General features: G+C 56.2%; 8 protein-coding genes across 8 annotated transcripts; 4 read left to right on the top strand and 4 right to left on the bottom strand.

Annotated features, from left to right (window-relative positions):
- Positions 1–1,114: 1,114 nt before the first annotated feature.
- BZA05DRAFT_471391 (ATP-NAD kinase-like domain-containing protein) lies at positions 1,115–3,015 on the bottom strand (the record flags this gene model as incomplete). The annotated part of the gene is made up of 2 exons (XM_051487956.1): positions 1,539–3,015; positions 1,115–1,394 (listed from the first exon to the last, which is right to left on the bottom strand). The coding sequence occupies exons 1-2, from the start codon at positions 2,870–2,872 to the stop codon at positions 1,115–1,117; spliced, it is 1,614 nt and encodes a 537-aa protein (XP_051342407.1). The 5' UTR covers positions 2,873–3,015.
- Positions 3,016–5,340, bottom strand: BZA05DRAFT_368733 (transmembrane amino acid transporter protein-domain-containing protein). The gene is made up of 7 exons (XM_051481595.1): positions 4,955–5,340; positions 4,815–4,888; positions 4,518–4,748; positions 4,334–4,457; positions 4,054–4,282; positions 3,550–4,004; positions 3,016–3,497 (listed from the first exon to the last, which is right to left on the bottom strand). Exons 1-7 carry the CDS (start codon positions 5,044–5,046, stop codon positions 3,275–3,277), a joined length of 1,428 nt encoding a protein of 475 aa, XP_051342406.1. The 5' UTR covers positions 5,047–5,340; the 3' UTR covers positions 3,016–3,274.
- A 158-nt stretch (positions 5,341–5,498) lies between these two features.
- BZA05DRAFT_387967 (uncharacterized protein) lies at positions 5,499–7,397 on the top strand. The gene is made up of 4 exons (XM_051482630.1): positions 5,499–5,764; positions 5,832–5,931; positions 5,978–6,447; positions 6,508–7,397. The coding sequence occupies exons 1-4, from the start codon at positions 5,573–5,575 to the stop codon at positions 7,234–7,236; spliced, it is 1,491 nt and encodes a 496-aa protein (XP_051342405.1). The 5' UTR covers positions 5,499–5,572; the 3' UTR covers positions 7,237–7,397.
- A 1,145-nt stretch (positions 7,398–8,542) lies between these two features.
- Positions 8,543–9,486, bottom strand: BZA05DRAFT_368727 (uncharacterized protein; the record flags this gene model as incomplete). The annotated part of the gene is made up of 2 exons (XM_051481594.1): positions 9,036–9,486; positions 8,543–8,931 (listed from the first exon to the last, which is right to left on the bottom strand). Exons 1-2 carry the CDS (start codon positions 9,343–9,345, stop codon positions 8,543–8,545), a joined length of 699 nt encoding a protein of 232 aa, XP_051342404.1. The 5' UTR covers positions 9,346–9,486.
- A 153-nt stretch (positions 9,487–9,639) lies between these two features.
- Positions 9,640–11,457, bottom strand: BZA05DRAFT_197132 (nucleotide-diphospho-sugar transferase). Its single transcript, XM_051479452.1, has 3 exons — positions 10,829–11,457; positions 10,081–10,744; positions 9,640–10,019 (listed from the first exon to the last, which is right to left on the bottom strand). The coding sequence occupies exons 1-3, from the start codon at positions 11,282–11,284 to the stop codon at positions 9,934–9,936; spliced, it is 1,206 nt and encodes a 401-aa protein (XP_051342403.1). The 5' UTR covers positions 11,285–11,457; the 3' UTR covers positions 9,640–9,933.
- Positions 11,458–11,759: 302 nt separating this feature from the next.
- Positions 11,760–13,916, top strand: BZA05DRAFT_433907 (uncharacterized protein; the record flags this gene model as incomplete). The annotated part of the gene is made up of 7 exons (XM_051486290.1): positions 11,760–11,856; positions 12,391–12,429; positions 12,496–12,736; positions 12,915–13,155; positions 13,383–13,467; positions 13,533–13,773; positions 13,874–13,916. 6 exons carry the CDS (start codon positions 11,760–11,762, stop codon positions 13,586–13,588), a joined length of 759 nt encoding a protein of 252 aa, XP_051342402.1. The 3' UTR covers positions 13,589–13,773; positions 13,874–13,916.
- A 1,578-nt stretch (positions 13,917–15,494) lies between these two features.
- On the top strand, positions 15,495–15,844 carry BZA05DRAFT_387959 (uncharacterized protein). Its single transcript, XM_051482629.1, has 2 exons — positions 15,495–15,741; positions 15,792–15,844. The coding sequence occupies exon 1, from the start codon at positions 15,500–15,502 to the stop codon at positions 15,683–15,685; it is 186 nt and encodes a 61-aa protein (XP_051342401.1). The 5' UTR covers positions 15,495–15,499; the 3' UTR covers positions 15,686–15,741; positions 15,792–15,844.
- BZA05DRAFT_387958 (superoxide dismutase) lies at positions 15,845–17,538 on the top strand. Its single transcript, XM_051482628.1, has 5 exons — positions 15,845–16,332; positions 16,704–17,035; positions 17,094–17,190; positions 17,252–17,388; positions 17,449–17,538. The coding sequence occupies exons 1-4, from the start codon at positions 16,320–16,322 to the stop codon at positions 17,275–17,277; spliced, it is 468 nt and encodes a 155-aa protein (XP_051342400.1). The 5' UTR covers positions 15,845–16,319; the 3' UTR covers positions 17,278–17,388; positions 17,449–17,538.
- The last annotated feature ends 242 nt before the right edge of the window (positions 17,539–17,780 follow it).

Raw genomic sequence — 17,780 nt, 5'->3', positions numbered from 1 at the left:
GGTAGGCACACTGCACTACCCAACCCACATACGGCCGTGGGGAGACAAGAAAGGCACGGTACCGACGCGCATCCGTCCATCGCGTCCATCGCATCTATCGCATCTATCGCATCCTATCGCGTCCTAGAGTAGATATCAGGAACGGAGGAAGTCGACGTGATGTGCAGAGCAGCGTCCTTCTTCCATCCTACCTATCATAGATACCGTAGCTCCTTTCCTTCAAAGAACCGTTAACGAGGAAGAAACCTGCCCTTTCCCTTTCCCTCCTTCCCTTTCCCTTCCTTCCCTCTCTTTCCCTCCCTCCCTTTCTCCCTGCCGAGTCCCTCCCTCCCTGCCGAGTCCCTTCCTCCCTGTCAGATCCCACCGGGGGGCCTACCGAACAGGCTGGAAGGGAAGGAAGGCACTTGGAAGGAAGGAAGCACTCTCGACAAGGCAACATTGATCCACTGTCCACTGTCCAGACCAGATCTGCTCGCGGCTATTATTAGAAGCTCACATTGGGGGTACATAGTTAGGCCCGTGGGGGTGCCTGGATGCTCACTGACTGACCGACGGGTGGTTAGGTCTGGGACTCTGGGGAGTGGGGAAGCGGCTGCTGCGACTGCTCGTGTCTGGCCTCTCGACTCTGGTCTACTCCAGGAGTCTATGTGGGAGTTTATTTGGGTGGTGGGAAACCGTTTTTGACGGCAAAGATGGCGAGGCGAACGCCCATTGGTATTCGCTGGGGGCCTGGGAGTAGCCGCGCGAGAGAGTCGTCACCTGCCGCGCGCCCCCCAGCCGCACCCCCTGTGGCGGCAACTCGGCGGGACGAGGGGCGGGACGAGGGGCGGCGGTCATGGTGCGTCACTCGTAGAGAGAGGAAGTAGTAGATGTGAAAACGACCTTTAAGGGGGAAACGGCGAGTCCTTTGGTGGGAGATACTACAGATCAGAAGGTGTTGGGTCTATGTCAGGAATATCTACCTAGCAGATGCCAGAGCCAGACTGTCGAAATCCTTCGTAGGTAGTATGCCCTTGGCTCCTGGCACTCGGATTCATAGTGGCCCTGATACTGCTGGTTCTGATAGATCTGATATACGTACCGACTGGTTCTGGTAGTTCTACAGATCCTAGCTCTAATTCGGCTGGTTCTGATACTGCGGGCTCTGATAATCCAGCTGATTCGGCCGGACCTGATAGCCCTGCGGGTTCTGATAATCCAGCTGATTCGGCCGGACCTGATAGCCCTGCTGGTTCTGGTAGTTCTGCTGCCTCTGCTGAAAGGCCGCTGCCACTTGGATACGTGATATGCTCCCTATCCACGAGCTATCCATGAGGGATGACATCCGAACCCGAGCAGGTAGCTTCCTATAGCTTCCTCTACTGATATCATTCCTTGGGTTCCGTCCAGAGTATCTGTAGCAAATCAAGCAAGCAAGTAGGTATATTGGTATAAAACTAAAAACATTGAAACGCAATTCACAGATCTCATCTCCCTTCTTCCCTGGGTATCATCTATCCATCTGCCCATCTATCCACGAATATCATCATTCAACCCACACCATCTCCACACCCCTTCCCTCCGCCCCCGCCTCCACCTCCACCGATCCGCCCTCCGGCAGCACAACGATCCCCCCATCAACACAAACCCTCCTAAACCTTTCGTCCTTTTCCTGTACCGTGATCCTCAGCGCCTTAATCTTCCTATACTGCACCTTCGGATCCTCGACATGTTTCCCTGCATTATACGCTTTCTCCATGATGCGCATCACCTCCTCGGGCGCATCCAGCGTCGCGAAATGTACCAGATGCATCGCGCGCTCCCCGGGTGTGCTGCGCGGGGAAACGGTAAACGCCGCTTCAAGGTTCGAGCACATCGTCGCGAGGGTGTAGAAGTGCGCCTTCCCCCCGTTATCCCCTTCCAGCTGCAGCGTCTCCCACTCCCCCTCCCCCCGCCCCAGCGCGGTTTTATACTCCACCACCCCCCGATACCCATGCATCTCCCTGACCCCCCTCCCCGCCGCGTCCCTGAACCGTTCGACACCCACGCCCTCTCCACGCAACTCCTCAGCGTCCGCGACAAGCGAGGCATGGAATCCCCAGGATACCACAACCGCACCCTTTACCGCCCGCACCTCGCCGCCGTGCACTCCGCCGTGCACCCACCGCGCCCCCACCGAGAACCGTGCGGAATATGTCGGTAGCGCCCGCGGCGCGCCATGGAGGAGCGCGTATAGTGGTGGGTAGCCGCGCGCGGCGTGGTACGAGGATGAGAGAGCGTTGCCGGTGCCGAAGGGGAGGAGCGCGAGGGTTAGCGCTTGCTCGCCGCCCGGGCTGCGCGGGGCGTTGAGTGCCTCGTACACGCCGCCGTCGCCGGATAGGAGGAGCAGCGTGTGCTTCTTCTTCTTCTTCTTGCCGTCCCCGTTTCCGTCCCCGTCCCCGTCCCCGTCCCGCGCGGAGAGCGCAGATACCACCTCGGCTATATTGCTAGCATCGGTCGTCTTCACGACGCGCGCTGGAATCTTAAGGTCCTCCGTCAAGAACTCTGCCAGCACGCTGTCCCAGTACGCCTCTGCTCGGCCGCCGCCGGAGCGCGTGGATACTACTACGGTTACGGCGGAGTCCGTTAGGTGCGCTGGGAGGGGGTGTAGGAATAGGTATGATAGTAGCGCAGCTGGTGGGTGGGTTATGGGTGTGCGCACGAGATCGAAGTCCGAGGCGTGGTGCACGAGCGTGTATGTGTCTGCGCACGAGGTGGGGAGAAGGCAGATCAGCTGCGATTGCGGGATGGTTGTTGCGGGGTCCCCGCCCGAAGGGGTCACGGTTAGGGTGTGCGAGGAGAAATCGAAGGTTACCGGATGCGAGGAGAATGCAGAAGCGGTAATGGCGGGCATGGCGACGGTGATGGTCTGTGCTGTTGGGAGAGGAGTGAGAGAGGTGAGGGGCTTCTACATACCGGTGAGATGCTGGATATTGATATGTCGTCATCGGCCGGCCTGCTTGTACCACTATTTGCCGGCGATCACTGATCACGTTCCAGGGTCCACAATCATGTCTCCAGTGACCAGTCATGGCAGAAATCCGATCAATTTGCCTCTATTGCGAGTGCCCCTTCACCCAACCCAGATTCTAGAGTAGTTCACCTAGTACCTATCATACACCCCGTCCGTCATCCATCTAGTCTACAAAACAAGAAATATATCAAGCATTGCACCTCTGACCGGCCTCTTCCAAACGCCCCCAGAAAAACACAGGAAAATCGAAAATCGAAAAACGCAAATAGAAAAAAAAAACCTCTAGTGTTTAGCACTGTAGAATATATTGAGACTCAGGCAGGTGATCATAACGAAGACACCGTAGCAGGTGAGGGCCAACGCGCCGCGTCGCAGCATCTTTTGGCCCCAGGTCTGCTCCTGCACGGCCGCTTCGGTGTCGTTCTCTTCGTCGTGCACTTTGAGCAGGTATCGGTTGTCGGAGTCGGGACTCGATATCTTCCAGTAGAATATGCCTGGGAGGATACTGCGAGACATCAGTACATGCTGCTAAGGAGGAAAGAAAAAGGTGGACGTACAAACTGATCGCGGTGGAACCGGTACTGCCAACATAAGCCAGAACAGTCTCCAAGTTATTAACACTCATCGCGGTAATGTAAGTGCCCACGATTAAGATCGTACTGATGACCGCAAACTTGATATCGCTCATCTCGACGGCGCGGCCGGGGATGGCAGGACTGTGCACTCGGCGGGGCCGCCATTTCAAGATGTTGTCAACACTTCCTCTGCAGGGATGGAGTTGCAAGGGGTACGAGAACATGACGAGGATCACGATGGCTGCGCAGCCGACGGTCGAGGCCAACGTGCTGGGATACTGCGCGATGATGTTGCCGCCAATGTGGTCTCCGAACGAGAGATAGCCCGTGATGGCGACGAGGACGTAGATGCTTGCTGCGGAACCGATGGAGCCCACGACGACGCTGAGCGTAGACTTGTGGCTGTTGTCTTCAATCTCGTTCACAATCGCAAACATCTAGTAACCATCAATGAATGAACCCACGAGGGATATATCGAGGACATACGTTTTGGTGACATGTGTAGGAAAACACAACGACCGGGAACGTGCTGAGAGCTTGAATGGGACCAGCCCACTGGATCGGGTGGACCTTGCCCCTTCCTGGTATCGTATCGCCGATAATGTAATGTCCCACCACAATTATGATGAGATATCCGATCGAGACCAGGGCAATGAACGACGTGTACTTCAGCGAGTCGAGCCGGCGAAGGAAAGACAGCGGGATCACCACGAGCCTAACAACAGTCAGTTACGGCCGGAAAACCTCGAGATGCGGGCAGTCTGACATGAACACGGTGATCCAGAGATGCCTATCCAGCATAAACTCGAATCTCTCCGGGTCTACGCCGAGCCCGCGCACGACCTGGGGCATCAGGTCACCGATGATGATGAGATACGACACCGCCACACCTAATCCGAGTCAGCCCCAATGTTCTGCTCTGCCACACCCTCGCGCAGAATCTCGCATACCGAAACACTTGATAGCAATGGCGGCATCAAACAAGATAGCGGCATTGGGGTAGGTGAGCTGGCTCAGCGCGAAGAAGCTTGACGTCCCGCGCTCGACATACTTCGAGCACCTTGCCTGCAGATACAGGCCGAATCCGGACATGCAGCCGGAGAATACAATGACAAAAACGCCGAGTGCCATTCCGAACTGGCTCATGGCATGCGGCATCGCTAGGACTCCCGCGCCGACAACTACACGTTCCGGTAATGTAAGCGCCGTTCGCCACCAAAACTACTCGGAGGCAGGGGGAGACCGACTCGTGTTGAGCAAATTCACCACGCTGCTCGTCCATGTTGCCTGCCCGTAGTGTACTTTACTATTCCGTCGGCGTCTGCGAAGCAACACATCAGTCAGCGCCGGCAGCAGTCCAACGGTAACTACACCGGGAGGTACGTACCTGGGTGTGCCCGAAACCGAGCCGGGTGCTGACACCACCGGCCCGCCATCGACATCGCTCTGGCTGATCGCAGAATAGCTCTGCGATACCATTTCTGCGGCGCGCGTGGTACTGGGGCTGGAGAGTGACTCCCTCGAGGAGCGGCGTTAGGCGGCGTATGCGGTAGCACAGGGACGTGGTGACTTGTAACTGTTGGAAATCGCGAGCGAGGCGTGGAGTGGCGGATGGGTCCAGGAAGCTGGCAGCGTTCTCGCAGGCGAGCTGGCGATGGGGGATTAGGTGCGTAAGTGTTGGTAACGAGCGTGTCTGTGTGTGGGGGAGGGTGACAGGTGATTATGTATTGGTGTCGTGTGCCAGGACTGTACTAGAGAGAATAGTACGTACACGACTCAGGAGAGAGAGGAAGGGAGGATCGTATTACGTTTTGAAGATGCGGGTACTGGAGGCGCCAACCCACTGTACTGCCACGCATGGGTTGCGTTAAGCATACCCTTCCATCTGCTGCTGTGTTACGGTCTGGATGCCACAGTACCACCCCCCACTCTCATATACATAGCACGGATTCTCCAATTCCTCCGCAATCCACAGCCGCAACAACAACAACAGCACACGCACGAGATGAATCCGAACCACCTAGACTGGTCGACGATTACGGGGCCGCTCTCGTCGCACCGTGCGCAGCTGGTGCTAACAGCGGTCGCATCGGGGGTAGCCGTGGGCACCACGCTGCTCGCCTTCCAATCGGCCCGGCAGAACCAGAAACTGCGGGACATCAAGAGCTCGATCCGGTCACGGGACGACTCCACCGCCGTGTGTAGCCGCCGAAACCCATTTGCACAGCGAACGACAGAACTCTGACTTTCCTTGTGGCCTCAAGCTTACCGAATACGGCGGCGCGCCGGCGTCCACCTCCAGGTTGCACACCGAGCCGGATGCGGAACTCGCGGCGAAAGCGAGGCGCGGCGATTGGGACGAAGGTATGCATCTACACACGCCTCCAGCCCCGTGTTCTAAGCCGTGCAGACTTGATCCTCGAGCAGCTCGCGCGCAACCGCGTATTCCTCGGCGACGACGGCCTGCAGAAGGTGCGGGACGCGTTCGTGATCGTTGTGGGGTGCGGGGGCGTAGGATCCTGGACGGCGACGATGCTCGTGCGCTCCGGGGTGGGGAAGGTGCGACTGGTAGACTTCGACCAAGTGACTTTGTCATCGCTGAACCGGCACGCGGTGGCGACGCTGGCGGACGTGGGCACGCCCAAGGTGCAAGCGCTGCGGAAGCACCTGGAGCAGGTTGCGCCGTGGGTCGAGATTGATGCGCGGAACGAGCTGTGGAATATGGAGAATGGCGAGGCGCTGTTGGCCGGCAACCCCACGTACGTCGTCGATGCTATCGACAATATCGATACCAAGGTCGACCTGCTGCATTTCTGCCACTCAAGAGGAATACCCGTGATTTCGTCCATGGGCGCCGGCTGCAAGAGCGATCCTACCAGGGTACGTCGCTCCACGAGATATCACTCACCATACCCCACGCTTACCGTGAAAAAACTACAGATCAACATCGGCGATATCTCGGAGTCAAACGAAGACCCACTGTCTCGGTCCACACGGCGTCGACTGCGGCAAAAAGGCATCGTCACCGGCATACCCGTCGTGTACTCACTCGAGCGGGCTGGTCCGGGCAAAGCCACTTTGCTCCCCCTTGCAGACGAAGAGTTCTCAAAGGGCAGCGTCTCGGAGCTCAGCGTACTGCCTACATTCCGTGCGCGTATCCTCCCCGTTCTCGGCACGATGCCGGGCTTCTTCGGGCTCTGCGTAGCGAACCACATCCTAACGCACGTCGCCTCGTACCCGGTGGAGTACTCGCTCGGCAAGAACCGCACAAAGCTGTACGAGGACATACAAGCGCGTTTGGCGGGGCTAGAGAGCCGGCTGCGCGGGAACGCGGTGGGTCTGAGGCTTCCGCTCACAGAGGCGGATATTGGATATGTCGTTGAGGAGGTCTATAAGGGCAAGAGTGTCGTCTCTGGGTACCCCACCAGACTCGCACTCACGAGATGGCTCCCTCTGCCGTTTTGTCAGAAGATGGAGGGCGTCTGGGGTGAGGATGATCATAGGCTGCAGGTTGATAATTTGGTGCTCATGACGAAGGATGAGGCTAAGAAGCATGAGCTGGAGGTTCTGATCGCCCGGAAGTCGCCGGAGGAGGTCTGGGGTGCTGAGGTGGTCGAGAAAGTCAAGCAAAGGCTCGAGGAGGAGGCGTTTTACGCTAAATACAGATAGCTATCATATGTAGATAGATAGATGGATGGATACATAGATGGGAGGCGATGCTTGAGTAAACTGTAGAGTAGATTCCGTAGTACCACTGCACTGCACAAATACCTCCTCACTCACTCGCCCACCCAGTCTCACTCACAAGGTCTCACTCACTCACTCCCGTATTTTTGTTTGTTTAATCAGTGATTGCTTGCGACCTAAGTAGATCATGGCAATATATGTACACACTCCGTTTCCTCGCAACTGTCCGACCCGACTTTCATCGAGTGGCCCGATGTGGCTTTCCCTGCCCCCGGCTCCTCAGCCTCAGCACCCTCCTCCTCCTCTCGTCTCAGTTCCGCCTCCCTTTCTTCCTGCTCCCTGTACTCACTCCCGTATTCCAAGCGCATCAGACAGCATATCACCATGCCCTCCCAGCATATCACCATGCCCTCTCAGCAGATGATTAGCAGCTGAACCGCACGCAACCCACGACCTCGGAGGCGGTCTGGGGCGCAGAGGTGGTCGAGAAAGTCAAGCAAAGGCTCGAGGAGGAGGCGTTCTATGCTAAGTATAGATAGACAGCTATCATAGATACGGTAGATGGATAGATAGATGGATAGATGGATGGATAGATGGATGGATAGATGGATGGATAGATGGATGGATAGATGGATGGATAGATGGATGGATAGATGGATGAATAGATAGATGGATAGATAGATGGATATATACGGTAGATGGGAGATGATGATTGAGTAAACTGTAGATACTGTAGATTCCGTAGTACCTGCCGTACTGCACTGCACTGCACAAATACCTCCTCGCTCGCTCACTTGAGTATTCCACGCCATGACGCGCATTAAACACCCATTGCCATTCCCCCGCCTATGAACCGCACAACCAACGACCTCGGAGGCAGTCTGAGGCACAGAGGTTGTACCGTCGTTGAGAAAGTCAACCGCCGGCTCGAGGAGGAGGCGTTTTACGCTAAATATAGATAGCTATCATAGATAGCTGTCATAGATATATGGATGGATGGATAGAGGGAGACGATGATGATGATTGAGTAAACTAGGGATTTAGAGGGAGACGGAGTTGATGATTGAGTAAACTGTATAGTAGATTCCGTAGTACTACTGCACAAACAAATACCACCTCCTCACTCACTGGCTCACAAGGTCTCATTCACAAAGTCTCACTCACTCCCGTATCTCTCCCGGCGGAAACAAGCCGTGACGCCCGCCCAACAGCACATTGCCAAAAGGCCGCACGCGACAATAAATTGATATTCTCTCTCTCAAACCCATTATTACCACCCCCCCAATCCTCAAACCCCCTCCGCCCCCCTCCTCACAACCCCCCTCTCCACCCTCCCCGTGCGCTCATCCCACTCAGCAAAACACTCATTAACCCCGACGACCCCCACCTGATACCACTGTTCCAGCACCCTAACCGACCTGGACCTAAGTTCCGCCACCTTCCGCGCCTGCCTCCTCTGCGTCTCCTCCAGCTCCTGCAGCCTAGGCAGCAACGCCACTAGCCGCGCGCTGGCCGCTGACGCGGGAATAGGCGTGTCGCCGATCGCGCTGAGGCGCGACGCGGTCGACGCGAGGTCGGGCGCAGAGGACAATACGGTGGCGGCTTTGGAGGAGGCCGGGGGCCCGTGCTCCGCTACGCGATGGGGGGTCGAGGTGAAGGCTTCGGGGTAGTTCGCGTCTGTTTGCGAGTCTTAGCGGAAAGTGGCGGGGGCGGGGGAACGGGGGACAAGGGGGGGGGACGCGGGGGGACGGGGAGGGGACAAGGACGGGGGGGGGGCACACGAATCTGCAATATCTCAGCGACCGTCCGCGATTTTACCTGCAGGCGCTGCAGGTCTGATTGCAGCGTTGCGATGCGGGTGCGGATTGGGATTTGGATCGGGGTCGCGGTTGGCGGGTCTGCCGATGTGCTCGACGTTGGAGGAGCTGGCGGGGCTGGGGCTGAGGGGGCTGCTGCTGCTGCTGGGGTTGTTGCTGGAGGAGATGGAGCGGGTGGCCGCGGGCTGCCCGTCAGTGTGAACTCTAGACGTGACAGCCGCGTGGATAGCGTGTGCAGTGTTGCGATCGCGGTAGTCGTGGTTGGGTCTGACATTGTTCGTTTGTTCGTTTGCGTGTGGTGGGGTGGTGGTGCGTGATGGATGCGGGAGCTGGGAGCTGGGAGCTTGGTGGTAGGAGCTTGGTGGTGCTCGGCTCGGTCGCGTTTGGATGGTGGTGGGGTTGCACAGGGTGCTGGTGCCGTGGTGGCGCCGTGGTGGTACAAGTCGGTTCGGATGGTCGGTGCGCACGTTTCACCCGACTCGTGAGCGTGGCTGGGGCGGTAGGTACTTGCCGTACTTGCCGTATGTCAACTCATTGATGTTGGACTTTCCCGCGGCTGGAGGCCGGAGCTCAGCCCCCTCATATCCTCGCGCCGAGGAGAAACACAGTGCGAAGCTGAGACTATACTTAAAGGAGCCCTGCAAGTTACAAGTTGCAAGTTTGCAACTTCATTTCATGCAGCGGTAGATACCAAAAATGCTAGGTATTATCCAAAACAAAACCCCCCATCCCGGAAAGAGAAAGAAACGGTATGATCTTCCCAATTGTAAATGATATAACCCAAAAAAGAACAAAACCAAAACCCCGTCCCGTCTATTTACACGCCAGTCACTTTTCTCGAATAAAATTTAAAAGATAAGAATCATGTCTGTGGGTTCTGCTGCTGCTGATTCGCATCATGCTGCGGCTTGGGTTCTATTATCCGCTCGGTAGCGGGTTTCCACGAGCCTGTAGGACAGAACGAGTCAGTACGACGGATCATGTGTCAAGAGGGTGGGTGAGACGGTACCTTCAAACTCGTGTTTGACGAACGCCATGGGATCCTCGACCGGCCCCGCACCGCTGTGCCCGATACCCGGGGAGAAGCTGGTGATGGGAAGGACCACTACATCGCCAATCTTCTTCGAGTCCCTCATGCCGGTGAAATTCTTGAAGGTGATGTTCCCGGCCGACGCAGTGGTTTCGAAGAAATTGGGATCGTTGAAGTAGGAGAAGATGGAGTCAGTCCAGACGGCCGGTCCGGTCCACTCTACGACGCCATCGTGGTTGGGCTTGAGGTTTCCCTCGCGCTTGCGCTTGAGTGTTTCCGCCGTGATCTTGGTGACGATATCGACCAGTACCGGATGTCCAGGTTTCGCCTTGATCGTCCACTGGCAGAATTGGATGCGGCGGGAGTACCACTTGGCCCAGTCCGCGCGGTCGGGATCCGCCTCGATTCCAATCACCAGACCGATAGATTTGGCGTTGAAGGATTGCGGGACCCATTCGGTGGTCGGCTTCAGCGCCTGGGTATCGATGTCCGCGTAGACTCCTCCGCGGGCGAGGAGGATCAGGTAGCGGAAGAAGTCGGCCTTCAGGATCGGGAGGGGCATGGAAAGGTATGCTTCCAGCACATCGGGAATGGCCGAGTAGAGATGCCGGATCAGATGTTCGGCCACATCGTCGGTGATGACCTAAAGTGCCGCAGTGATTAGCGTGATTCGTGACGGTACCTGGCTAGAGCAGCTGCCAAGTTGCACGGGGGTATGACGACGAACCTCGTGAACGAACGAGGGATGTTTTTCGGTCCAGCTTGCTTCGGGAACGCGGAACTTATCCGCGAATTGGCCGCTGGCCGGTGTGTATTTCCAGGTCTGCCAGATGTACGCGGGGAACTTTGACGAGACCGAGTATGGAAAGTGGTAGGCGAGCTGCTTGTCGATGGGGAGATTCTGGACGGCGGCCAGCGCGAGTTTCTGCTGCACCTTTGCCGCTCCGGAGTCGACCTTTGGGACGGTGGGTTTGGGTTGGGTCGTGATCGGTGGGGCGGAATTGGGTGTTGTATCCGTCTTCACGGACCCCGGAGATTGCGGTGGTGCTGCTGCTGCTGCTGTTGATGGTGGTGATGATGTTGGAGCTCGTTGTGTGTGCATCGATGAATGTCGAGGATATAACATAAAGATCATGAACAGCAGCACCGCTGCCATGATGACAGCTTTCCGAAAGGTAACCATCGTTGCTGTGCTAACTATAGCTCGTCCGAAAGATCGATCTCAGTGGGCGGCAGTCGATAACGAGGGGTTCGTTCGAGTCGTATATTCTCGTCGTGTTCGACCTTCAAAAGATATGATGCCTGAATTCGAGGGTGTGAATCTATCGGACGACAAAACGCAGATCCAATGATGTGCGTAGTACGGGCACGAGGGGGAAAGTTGAAAGCTTATAAGGAGGAACAAGTAGAAGAAAAAAGTCTCCTTCAGCTGCCGACAGAGCCACAAGGGTGACCTAAGAACGGATGTAACGTAGTGCGCAGTGCTCCTTCGTCCAGCCGCAGCTGCTCACAATGCTTTTTTTCCTTTTTTTACTCGAGAGCGGTCCTCCTGAGCCTTACTGGATCGAGTCGGGTGGCTTGTTCGGATACGACGAAACGACAAATCGAATGTGCCAAAGCGGATTGCTGCAATCTTTCCCTTCGAAAAGCGGATAGCAATGGGAGGCGAGGAGGAGGAGGATGAGGATGCGGAAGAGGCGGAAGAAGCGGAAGAGGAGGAGGAGGAAGAAGAAGAGCCGCAAGTTCGTGGGAATCGTAAGCGGAAAGGAGGAAGAAGACTAGAAGGAGACGAGAAGAAACAGAAAAAGAAAAAGAAGACGAAGCCGAGAGTAAAAGAAGAAGAAGAAGCCGGCCCCTCCAGCGGAACGATCGCGATAAACAGCGGTATGGGATGTATGATACCCAGGAGGGTGAGGCTCTCCAAAGAGGGCACTCACTGCTCCAATCCAAGCTACGCATTACGCGTCCGCGTTGCACTGCTAAGCAGCAGTAGGTAAGCCCCGCAGCCCGCAGCCACCACGGCTGGAATCCATCCAGTGGACCATGGCGCTCGCTCGCCGTTCGCAACCCGCATCCAAGGTCCCAACATCATACAGACATGGATGATGGATGGCACATGCCGTGCCGTTTAAAATAGATTGGGTGCCAATATGTACCGCCGCCTCCTCGACTCTTATGTAACTCCTCCTCTCCTTCTGGCGATCTCTTCTCTTCTCTTTTTTCTCTTTCTTCTTTCTCGAGACGTTACATATTTGGAGTTCATACCGGTACTCTACATACATCGGGCAGAACTGCGAAGGGGGAACCCAGGCATGCAAAAAAAAAAAGGTGTGTGGCATCTTATCGAGAGATCATCCCTGGGTAGAAGAAACGTGCGTGAGTGGACACTTGTAGGGGAGGTGCTTCCTACGGTACCGGTGGTGCCGGTGTGCCGGAGACAAGGGACGTCGATTCGCAGCTTGTACGAATTGATGGTGTCCGAATACATCCGCGGCGGACACCTTTCCTCAAGCGACACATGGCGCCCTACCGCAGTAGCTGAGTACCCAGATGTCTCCTCCTCCTCCTCAACCACCAAAAAGCCTCCAGAGTCCAGTGAATGCTGCAAGCCGGGACTCTCGCATGTGCCAGACATGTATGTACATATTATCATTTGCCGATGGGCCGTCATGTCAGAGCGCCTTACCTCGTGGCCTTACTCTAGAGTATACATCAGCCGCAAGCTGTGCAGGCTCACCTGCACAGTAACCACAGCTGCTCACGGATCATAATATCCACACAGTACACAATGCGGTACACAATACAATCCACAGTGCATACCCATCCGTCTCAAGCGCCCACCCGCCACATGGCATCGATTCGGCCGGAATGTGGCCATCCATCACCCTTGCGCTCCAGAGTCCATGTCCGGTTCCGAGTCCGCCCCTGCGCCTCGGACGACAGCAGTCGTCTCTGGAGTCTGCCACCCTCCCCCGGACCCGTCGCGAATCCCCCGACCCAAACGAACTCACTGGTCTCGGTGAAGCAGCTGAGTTGCAGCCTCGCCGAGTCATCGTCCGTCCATTGATATGTACCTATCAATTGGTAAAGTGGAGTACCTAGAGTAAGAACTGTAAACGTCGATCCGTGTCAGTCTGAAGCGCCTACCGACCTGCTACCTGCTACACACCGGTATTATCCCCTACCTACCATACCTACATTCCTACTTCCTACCTACCCCTTGCCAATCCGGTCAATTTACTCCACGAGTCCACTTACTGCATAGCACTCTACGTATGTAGACTATGTGCACACCCATCACATTCCCAGGCTTGCACTGTCCAGTCAAGTTCAAGTTCGACAGCAGGTTTCTCACCGTTACTCTAGGTAAGTAGACGCCGTTTCGAAACAAACATGTAGATATATTCCTGAAACGCTAAACTGGCCTCTAGATACTCTACTCTGCCATCCCCCGGCCCCTCTCCGGCCCCCAATGCGGAGAGAATAACGAGCAACTGGCAACTGGCAACTTGCGACGGGCAACGGGCAACGGGGGACGTACATATCTCGTACATATCTCCACCCATCTCCCACCTCTGTTCCTTGCATGCATGGCACACAAGCACGGCATACGCAACAGATTGATTGACCACGACTCCACGAGTTTGGGAGGATACCTACCGTACACAAGTGGTACGTACGTACGCATCATACCACACTCGGCTCGAGTTGTTGCGGGACCGTGGACTCGTGGTTGACAGGAATGCGCTCGCCGCTCTTTGCTTGCGGTTAGGTTGGTTGGCGGAGTTTTTCGGTTATATACGCACGAGCCCATCTCATACGCGCGTTGCGGATACCCGCCACATCCGCCCCCCGCCTCTCCCGCTCGCTGCCGGACGGGGGGATGGCGGAGAATTGTGGTGATGGTGGCGGGGGTCTGGGTTGTATGGTACCGGTATGTATGAGGCATGTATGGGCCGTCTGGGATTTGTGCCATGTGGGCAACCCCCCTCCCCCTCCCCCGTGCCTGGGATTGCGGTAGTTTTGTGGGCTGCGAACGGTTGGGATTGAGCTGAGGACAGTGGACGCGGATATCATAGGAGTTACTTACTTGGGTGCTTACTTGGACTTACTTGGGTACAGATACATCCATGTACGAATACCGGCCTTTGTCCGGTCGAATGCGTACTACTATGGTTACGACGCGGAAGCCGACGTTGACACCGGTTTCCACTTCGATTCAATACCTAGGGAAGTACCTACGCAGCTACGCTCGGACGGTTCCCCGTCATGCCAACCCTTTGTCCTTCGTACCTTCCTTCGTTCCTTCGTTCCTTCGTTCCTTTCCGTCTTCCCAACTATCAGGTCTGGGATATATACACATACGCCCGCCCGCCCCTTCCCTATCTACCTACCCCACTCTCCTCCACTTCACTACTATTTCCGGATCCTCCCCACTCCACACTCCACGTAGACTTCTCGCCTCGAGAGTCGAGCCGTCCCGGAAAGTCGAAACTGCCGTATCCGCTTTACACATCGTCTCCGACGATGATGCGTCCCCGTCCCCGTCGGGAGTCCCTGCAGTGTGCACTCACCCATCCGGACCGGACCCAGTCATCCAGCCGGACACCGTTTCTGGACCAGATTACCTGACGCCCTGGATCGGGTTCAGTCTCCGACGGAATGAAGGTGAACATGCAGGTGGGCACTGGGTGATGCAGGTGGGAGATGCAGGTACCCATCCGGGGAGCTGGGCTTGGGTAGGTGTGTTGTAACGTTTTCGGTGTGTGGGTGAGAGGTTCGTTCTGGCGGGATGGAAGCTGCAGGCGAGCAGGCAGACAGGCAGGTACCCGTCCTCCCGTCCTCCCGCCGTCCTCCCGCCGGACGAAAAGAAGCTCTCCCCCACCCCCGGCCCCGGAGGTTACGGCTTCTTTTTTCGGTACGACAATCCGGGGAACCGATATACGGAACCGGGAAGAGCCGGTGTACGGCATATAGGTGTTTGGGATATAGCGGATCCGGGCGGGAGCGCTGTCTCGTATGGCATGGGGCATTCATAAGTCGTCACTCGTCGGGCGGTTGTCCAATGGAAGAGATCTCGAGGTGGAAAGACCCATGACGCCAGGGACTGCACTGCACTGCTACGAGCTTGCAGTTTAAACATACCCCGAGGCCCACTGAGAACAAGGACCTGGATTTCCTCGCATGATTTCCCGGGGTGGAAGATAAAAGCTCGGTTTGCAGCTTGCGGATCACGCCGCAGCTGCTACCAACACGCTCAGGAGGCTTACAAGGCGAGCAACGTGGCAGTGCAAAGACGCAGAACGTATACCAGCAATATCAGCTCACGCACAATTCATTCGGGCCATTTCGTAGCAGCAACAGTGAGAATAATCTCAATCTGATAAGATTTCCCATCATGACTCCGTGGCGCAACGGTAGCGCGTCAGATTCCAGACCTGAAGGCTGCGTGTTCAAATCACGTCGGGGTCACAGTCCGTGTCTTCCCAGCATCGAAGAATCTTCCTTTGATGTTGGTGACGATCGTTTTTGCCTCGTGGGCTCTACTCTACGTCGGTGGAGGGTGCGGGAAGACCGAAACTAGCACTCCACGTTATCGAGAACGCGCGAGAGGGAGTATGTAAGCTTTTAATCCACTGGGTACGGACAACTCATAAATTTGGTAAAGAGAATCACCGTTGACGACAAAGATGCTAGCAATTATGGTGTACGGGTGGACTCCTGCAGAGTACTGGACCGGGGGGAGAGTCAGACTCTTCGTGCTTCCACTGTGCAACCCCGCCATCCCGCGACATCCCAACCCACCACGATCGTCGGCAGCACCCAAACTCCGAGGGCAGCAAGCTCTAGACCGCCGGATGCGAGTAAGCAACCGCGCACGAGTTGTTCAGCTCGCAGGGAGAGTAGGATCACAAATGCAAGAGCTGGCGCGATCCGAGTTCCTCGAGCTTCCATTTCGCCGCCCAGGGTATGTGATGCTCTCTCGAAGCGGTTCTGTGCTTTTTGGTGGGGCGCGCCGGCTGTAAGTTATACCTGGTACGTAGTAGTATTTCCGTCCCCCGCTCCGCTCCACCCCACCATACTACATCATATCCCCTCTCTTCCCACCTTCTCCACCGACTCCGCACTCGTAAATTCTCTCGAACAACCGCTTCTTTCACGAACCTGTCCATCACCTCCCACTACTACCACCACCACTACCAATAAACTACTTCGAAATGGCCAAGGCTGGTAAGTCAATTCGTTTCCTTTTTTCTGTCCTGTCTGTCGCTTCCCGTTCTGTCGGATTGGGCGCTTGAATCCGGATGTCGGCTGGCGATTGGGAGAACGGAGGAGGAAGAGAAGGAAGAGGAGGGTGAGGAGGAGGTACAACGAGATAGCAGGAGGGGGCAAAGGTGTGGGCGAGAATAGAGGACGCCAGGGTCTTTATAGTTGCCACTGGTTGGCTTGCGGATGTTCATCTATGCACGGGTCCAGCACCTTCCTGCAGTCAACAGACACCTTGCTGGCACTCACACCTCTCCTCGGCTGTCTCCTCGCCTCTCTTCCCCCCGCGTGTCGTTTGCTGCGCAAGAACGCAACTGACCTCGATGCGCCCATAGTTGCTGTCGTCCGCGGTGACTCCGGTGTCTCCGGCACCGTCAAGTTCTCGCAGGAGAACGAGAACGCCCCCACCATCATCGAGTACGAGATCAAGCACGTCGATGCCAACGCCGAGCGTGGCATGCACATCCACGAGTTCGGTGACAACACCAACGGCTGCACCTCCGCCGGTCCCCACTTCAACCCCTTCGGAAAGACCCACGGTGCTCCCACCGACGACAACCGCCACGTGGGTGACTTGGGTAACATCAAGACCGACGCCGACGGTGTTGCCAAGGGCCGCATCGAGGACCACCTCATCAAGCTGATTGGCCCCCAGAGCGTCTTGGGAGTGAGTACTGTCGGTGAGAAAGGCTGATGTGGATGCATGGCTGACTGTGAGGCTGCAGAGGACTGTCGTTGTCCACGCCGGCACTGATGACCTCGGCAAGGGAGGACACGAGCTGTCCGTCACCACCGGAAACGCTGGTCTCCGCCCCGCTTGCGGTAAGTGATATCTGTTTCTTCCGTTCCACGGTGCGGGAACAGGGCTGATATGTGACCTTAGGTGTCATCGGAATCACCAACAACTAAGTTGCTGGACTGTCGGTCGATTGCTCGTGTTGGATGATTTATTCTCAAGATGTGTAGTTCGCCGAGATGTGGCTGATAATGAAGACAAAAATTGTTGCCCCCAAGGCGTTTCCTACTTGATTGTCATCTTCGGGATCGTTGCCAATCGTCTGCCTCGGAAACTGTGAAGTACCTACGTAAAAGCCCCACCGACTCACCGGACTTGACGGTTTATGTACGGCTTTTGAGATAGCTGGCCCCAAACTGGTCCGGAACCAAGCCATTCTACGCTGGCCGAGACGCCGAATTGGCCAGCTTTCGAACAGCGTTGGTATAAGTATCCAGATTCCAGACGAACCCCTTCATTCCGTAGTTATATAGGACTGGCTATCAAACTCCGCATCTGAGTCCCTCGCTTGGCAGGCATGAGCTGCTGCGGATAGATCCTATATGTACCTATGTGGCGCCAGAATGACCCGTGGCAAAGTCACTTCGCCACCACCCCTTTATTCCACCTTAGTTAC

Source organism: Tricharina praecox (genome assembly GCF_024521635.1).
Source record: "Tricharina praecox strain CBS 144465 chromosome Unknown BZA05scaffold_4, whole genome shotgun sequence".
In the NCBI taxonomy this organism is placed as follows: domain Eukaryota; kingdom Fungi; phylum Ascomycota; class Pezizomycetes; order Pezizales; family Pyronemataceae; genus Tricharina; species Tricharina praecox.
Note: the sequence above shows the minus strand (reverse complement) of the source record. Positions and strands in the feature narration are given on the sequence as shown.

Excerpts from the sequence above, each read along its gene's own strand:
- BZA05DRAFT_387959 (XM_051482629.1), top strand. The coding sequence starts at position 15,500 with ATGACTCCGTGGCGCAACGGTAGCGCGTCAGATTCCAGACCTGAAGGC.
- BZA05DRAFT_197132 (XM_051479452.1), bottom strand. The coding sequence starts at position 11,284 with ATGGTTACCTTTCGGAAAGCTGTCATCATGGCAGCGGTGCTGCTGTTC. Across the intron at positions 10,745-10,828 it reads ATCCCTCGTTCGTTCACGAG|GTCATCACCGACGATGTGGC; the intron begins GTTCGTCGTCAT and ends GCGGCACTTTAG. Across the intron at positions 10,020-10,080 it reads CGTCAAACACGAGTTTGAAG|GCTCGTGGAAACCCGCTACC; the intron begins GTACCGTCTCAC and ends TCTGTCCTACAG.
- BZA05DRAFT_387958 (XM_051482628.1), top strand. Across the intron at positions 17,036-17,093 it reads GCCCCCAGAGCGTCTTGGGA|AGGACTGTCGTTGTCCACGC; the intron begins GTGAGTACTGTC and ends GTGAGGCTGCAG. Across the intron at positions 17,191-17,251 it reads TGGTCTCCGCCCCGCTTGCG|GTGTCATCGGAATCACCAAC; the intron begins GTAAGTGATATC and ends ATGTGACCTTAG.
- BZA05DRAFT_387967 (XM_051482630.1), top strand. The coding sequence starts at position 5,573 with ATGAATCCGAACCACCTAGACTGGTCGACGATTACGGGGCCGCTCTCG. Across the intron at positions 5,765-5,831 it reads CACGGGACGACTCCACCGCC|CTTACCGAATACGGCGGCGC; the intron begins GTGTGTAGCCGC and ends TGTGGCCTCAAG. Across the intron at positions 5,932-5,977 it reads GCGCGGCGATTGGGACGAAG|ACTTGATCCTCGAGCAGCTC; the intron begins GTATGCATCTAC and ends TAAGCCGTGCAG.
- BZA05DRAFT_368733 (XM_051481595.1), bottom strand. The coding sequence starts at position 5,046 with ATGGTATCGCAGAGCTATTCTGCGATCAGCCAGAGCGATGTCGATGGC. Across the intron at positions 4,889-4,954 it reads TCGGTTTCGGGCACACCCAG|ACGCCGACGGAATAGTAAAG; the intron begins GTACGTACCTCC and ends GTTGCTTCGCAG. Across the intron at positions 3,498-3,549 it reads GGTTCCACCGCGATCAGTTT|TATCCTCCCAGGCATATTCT; the intron begins GTACGTCCACCT and ends GATGTCTCGCAG.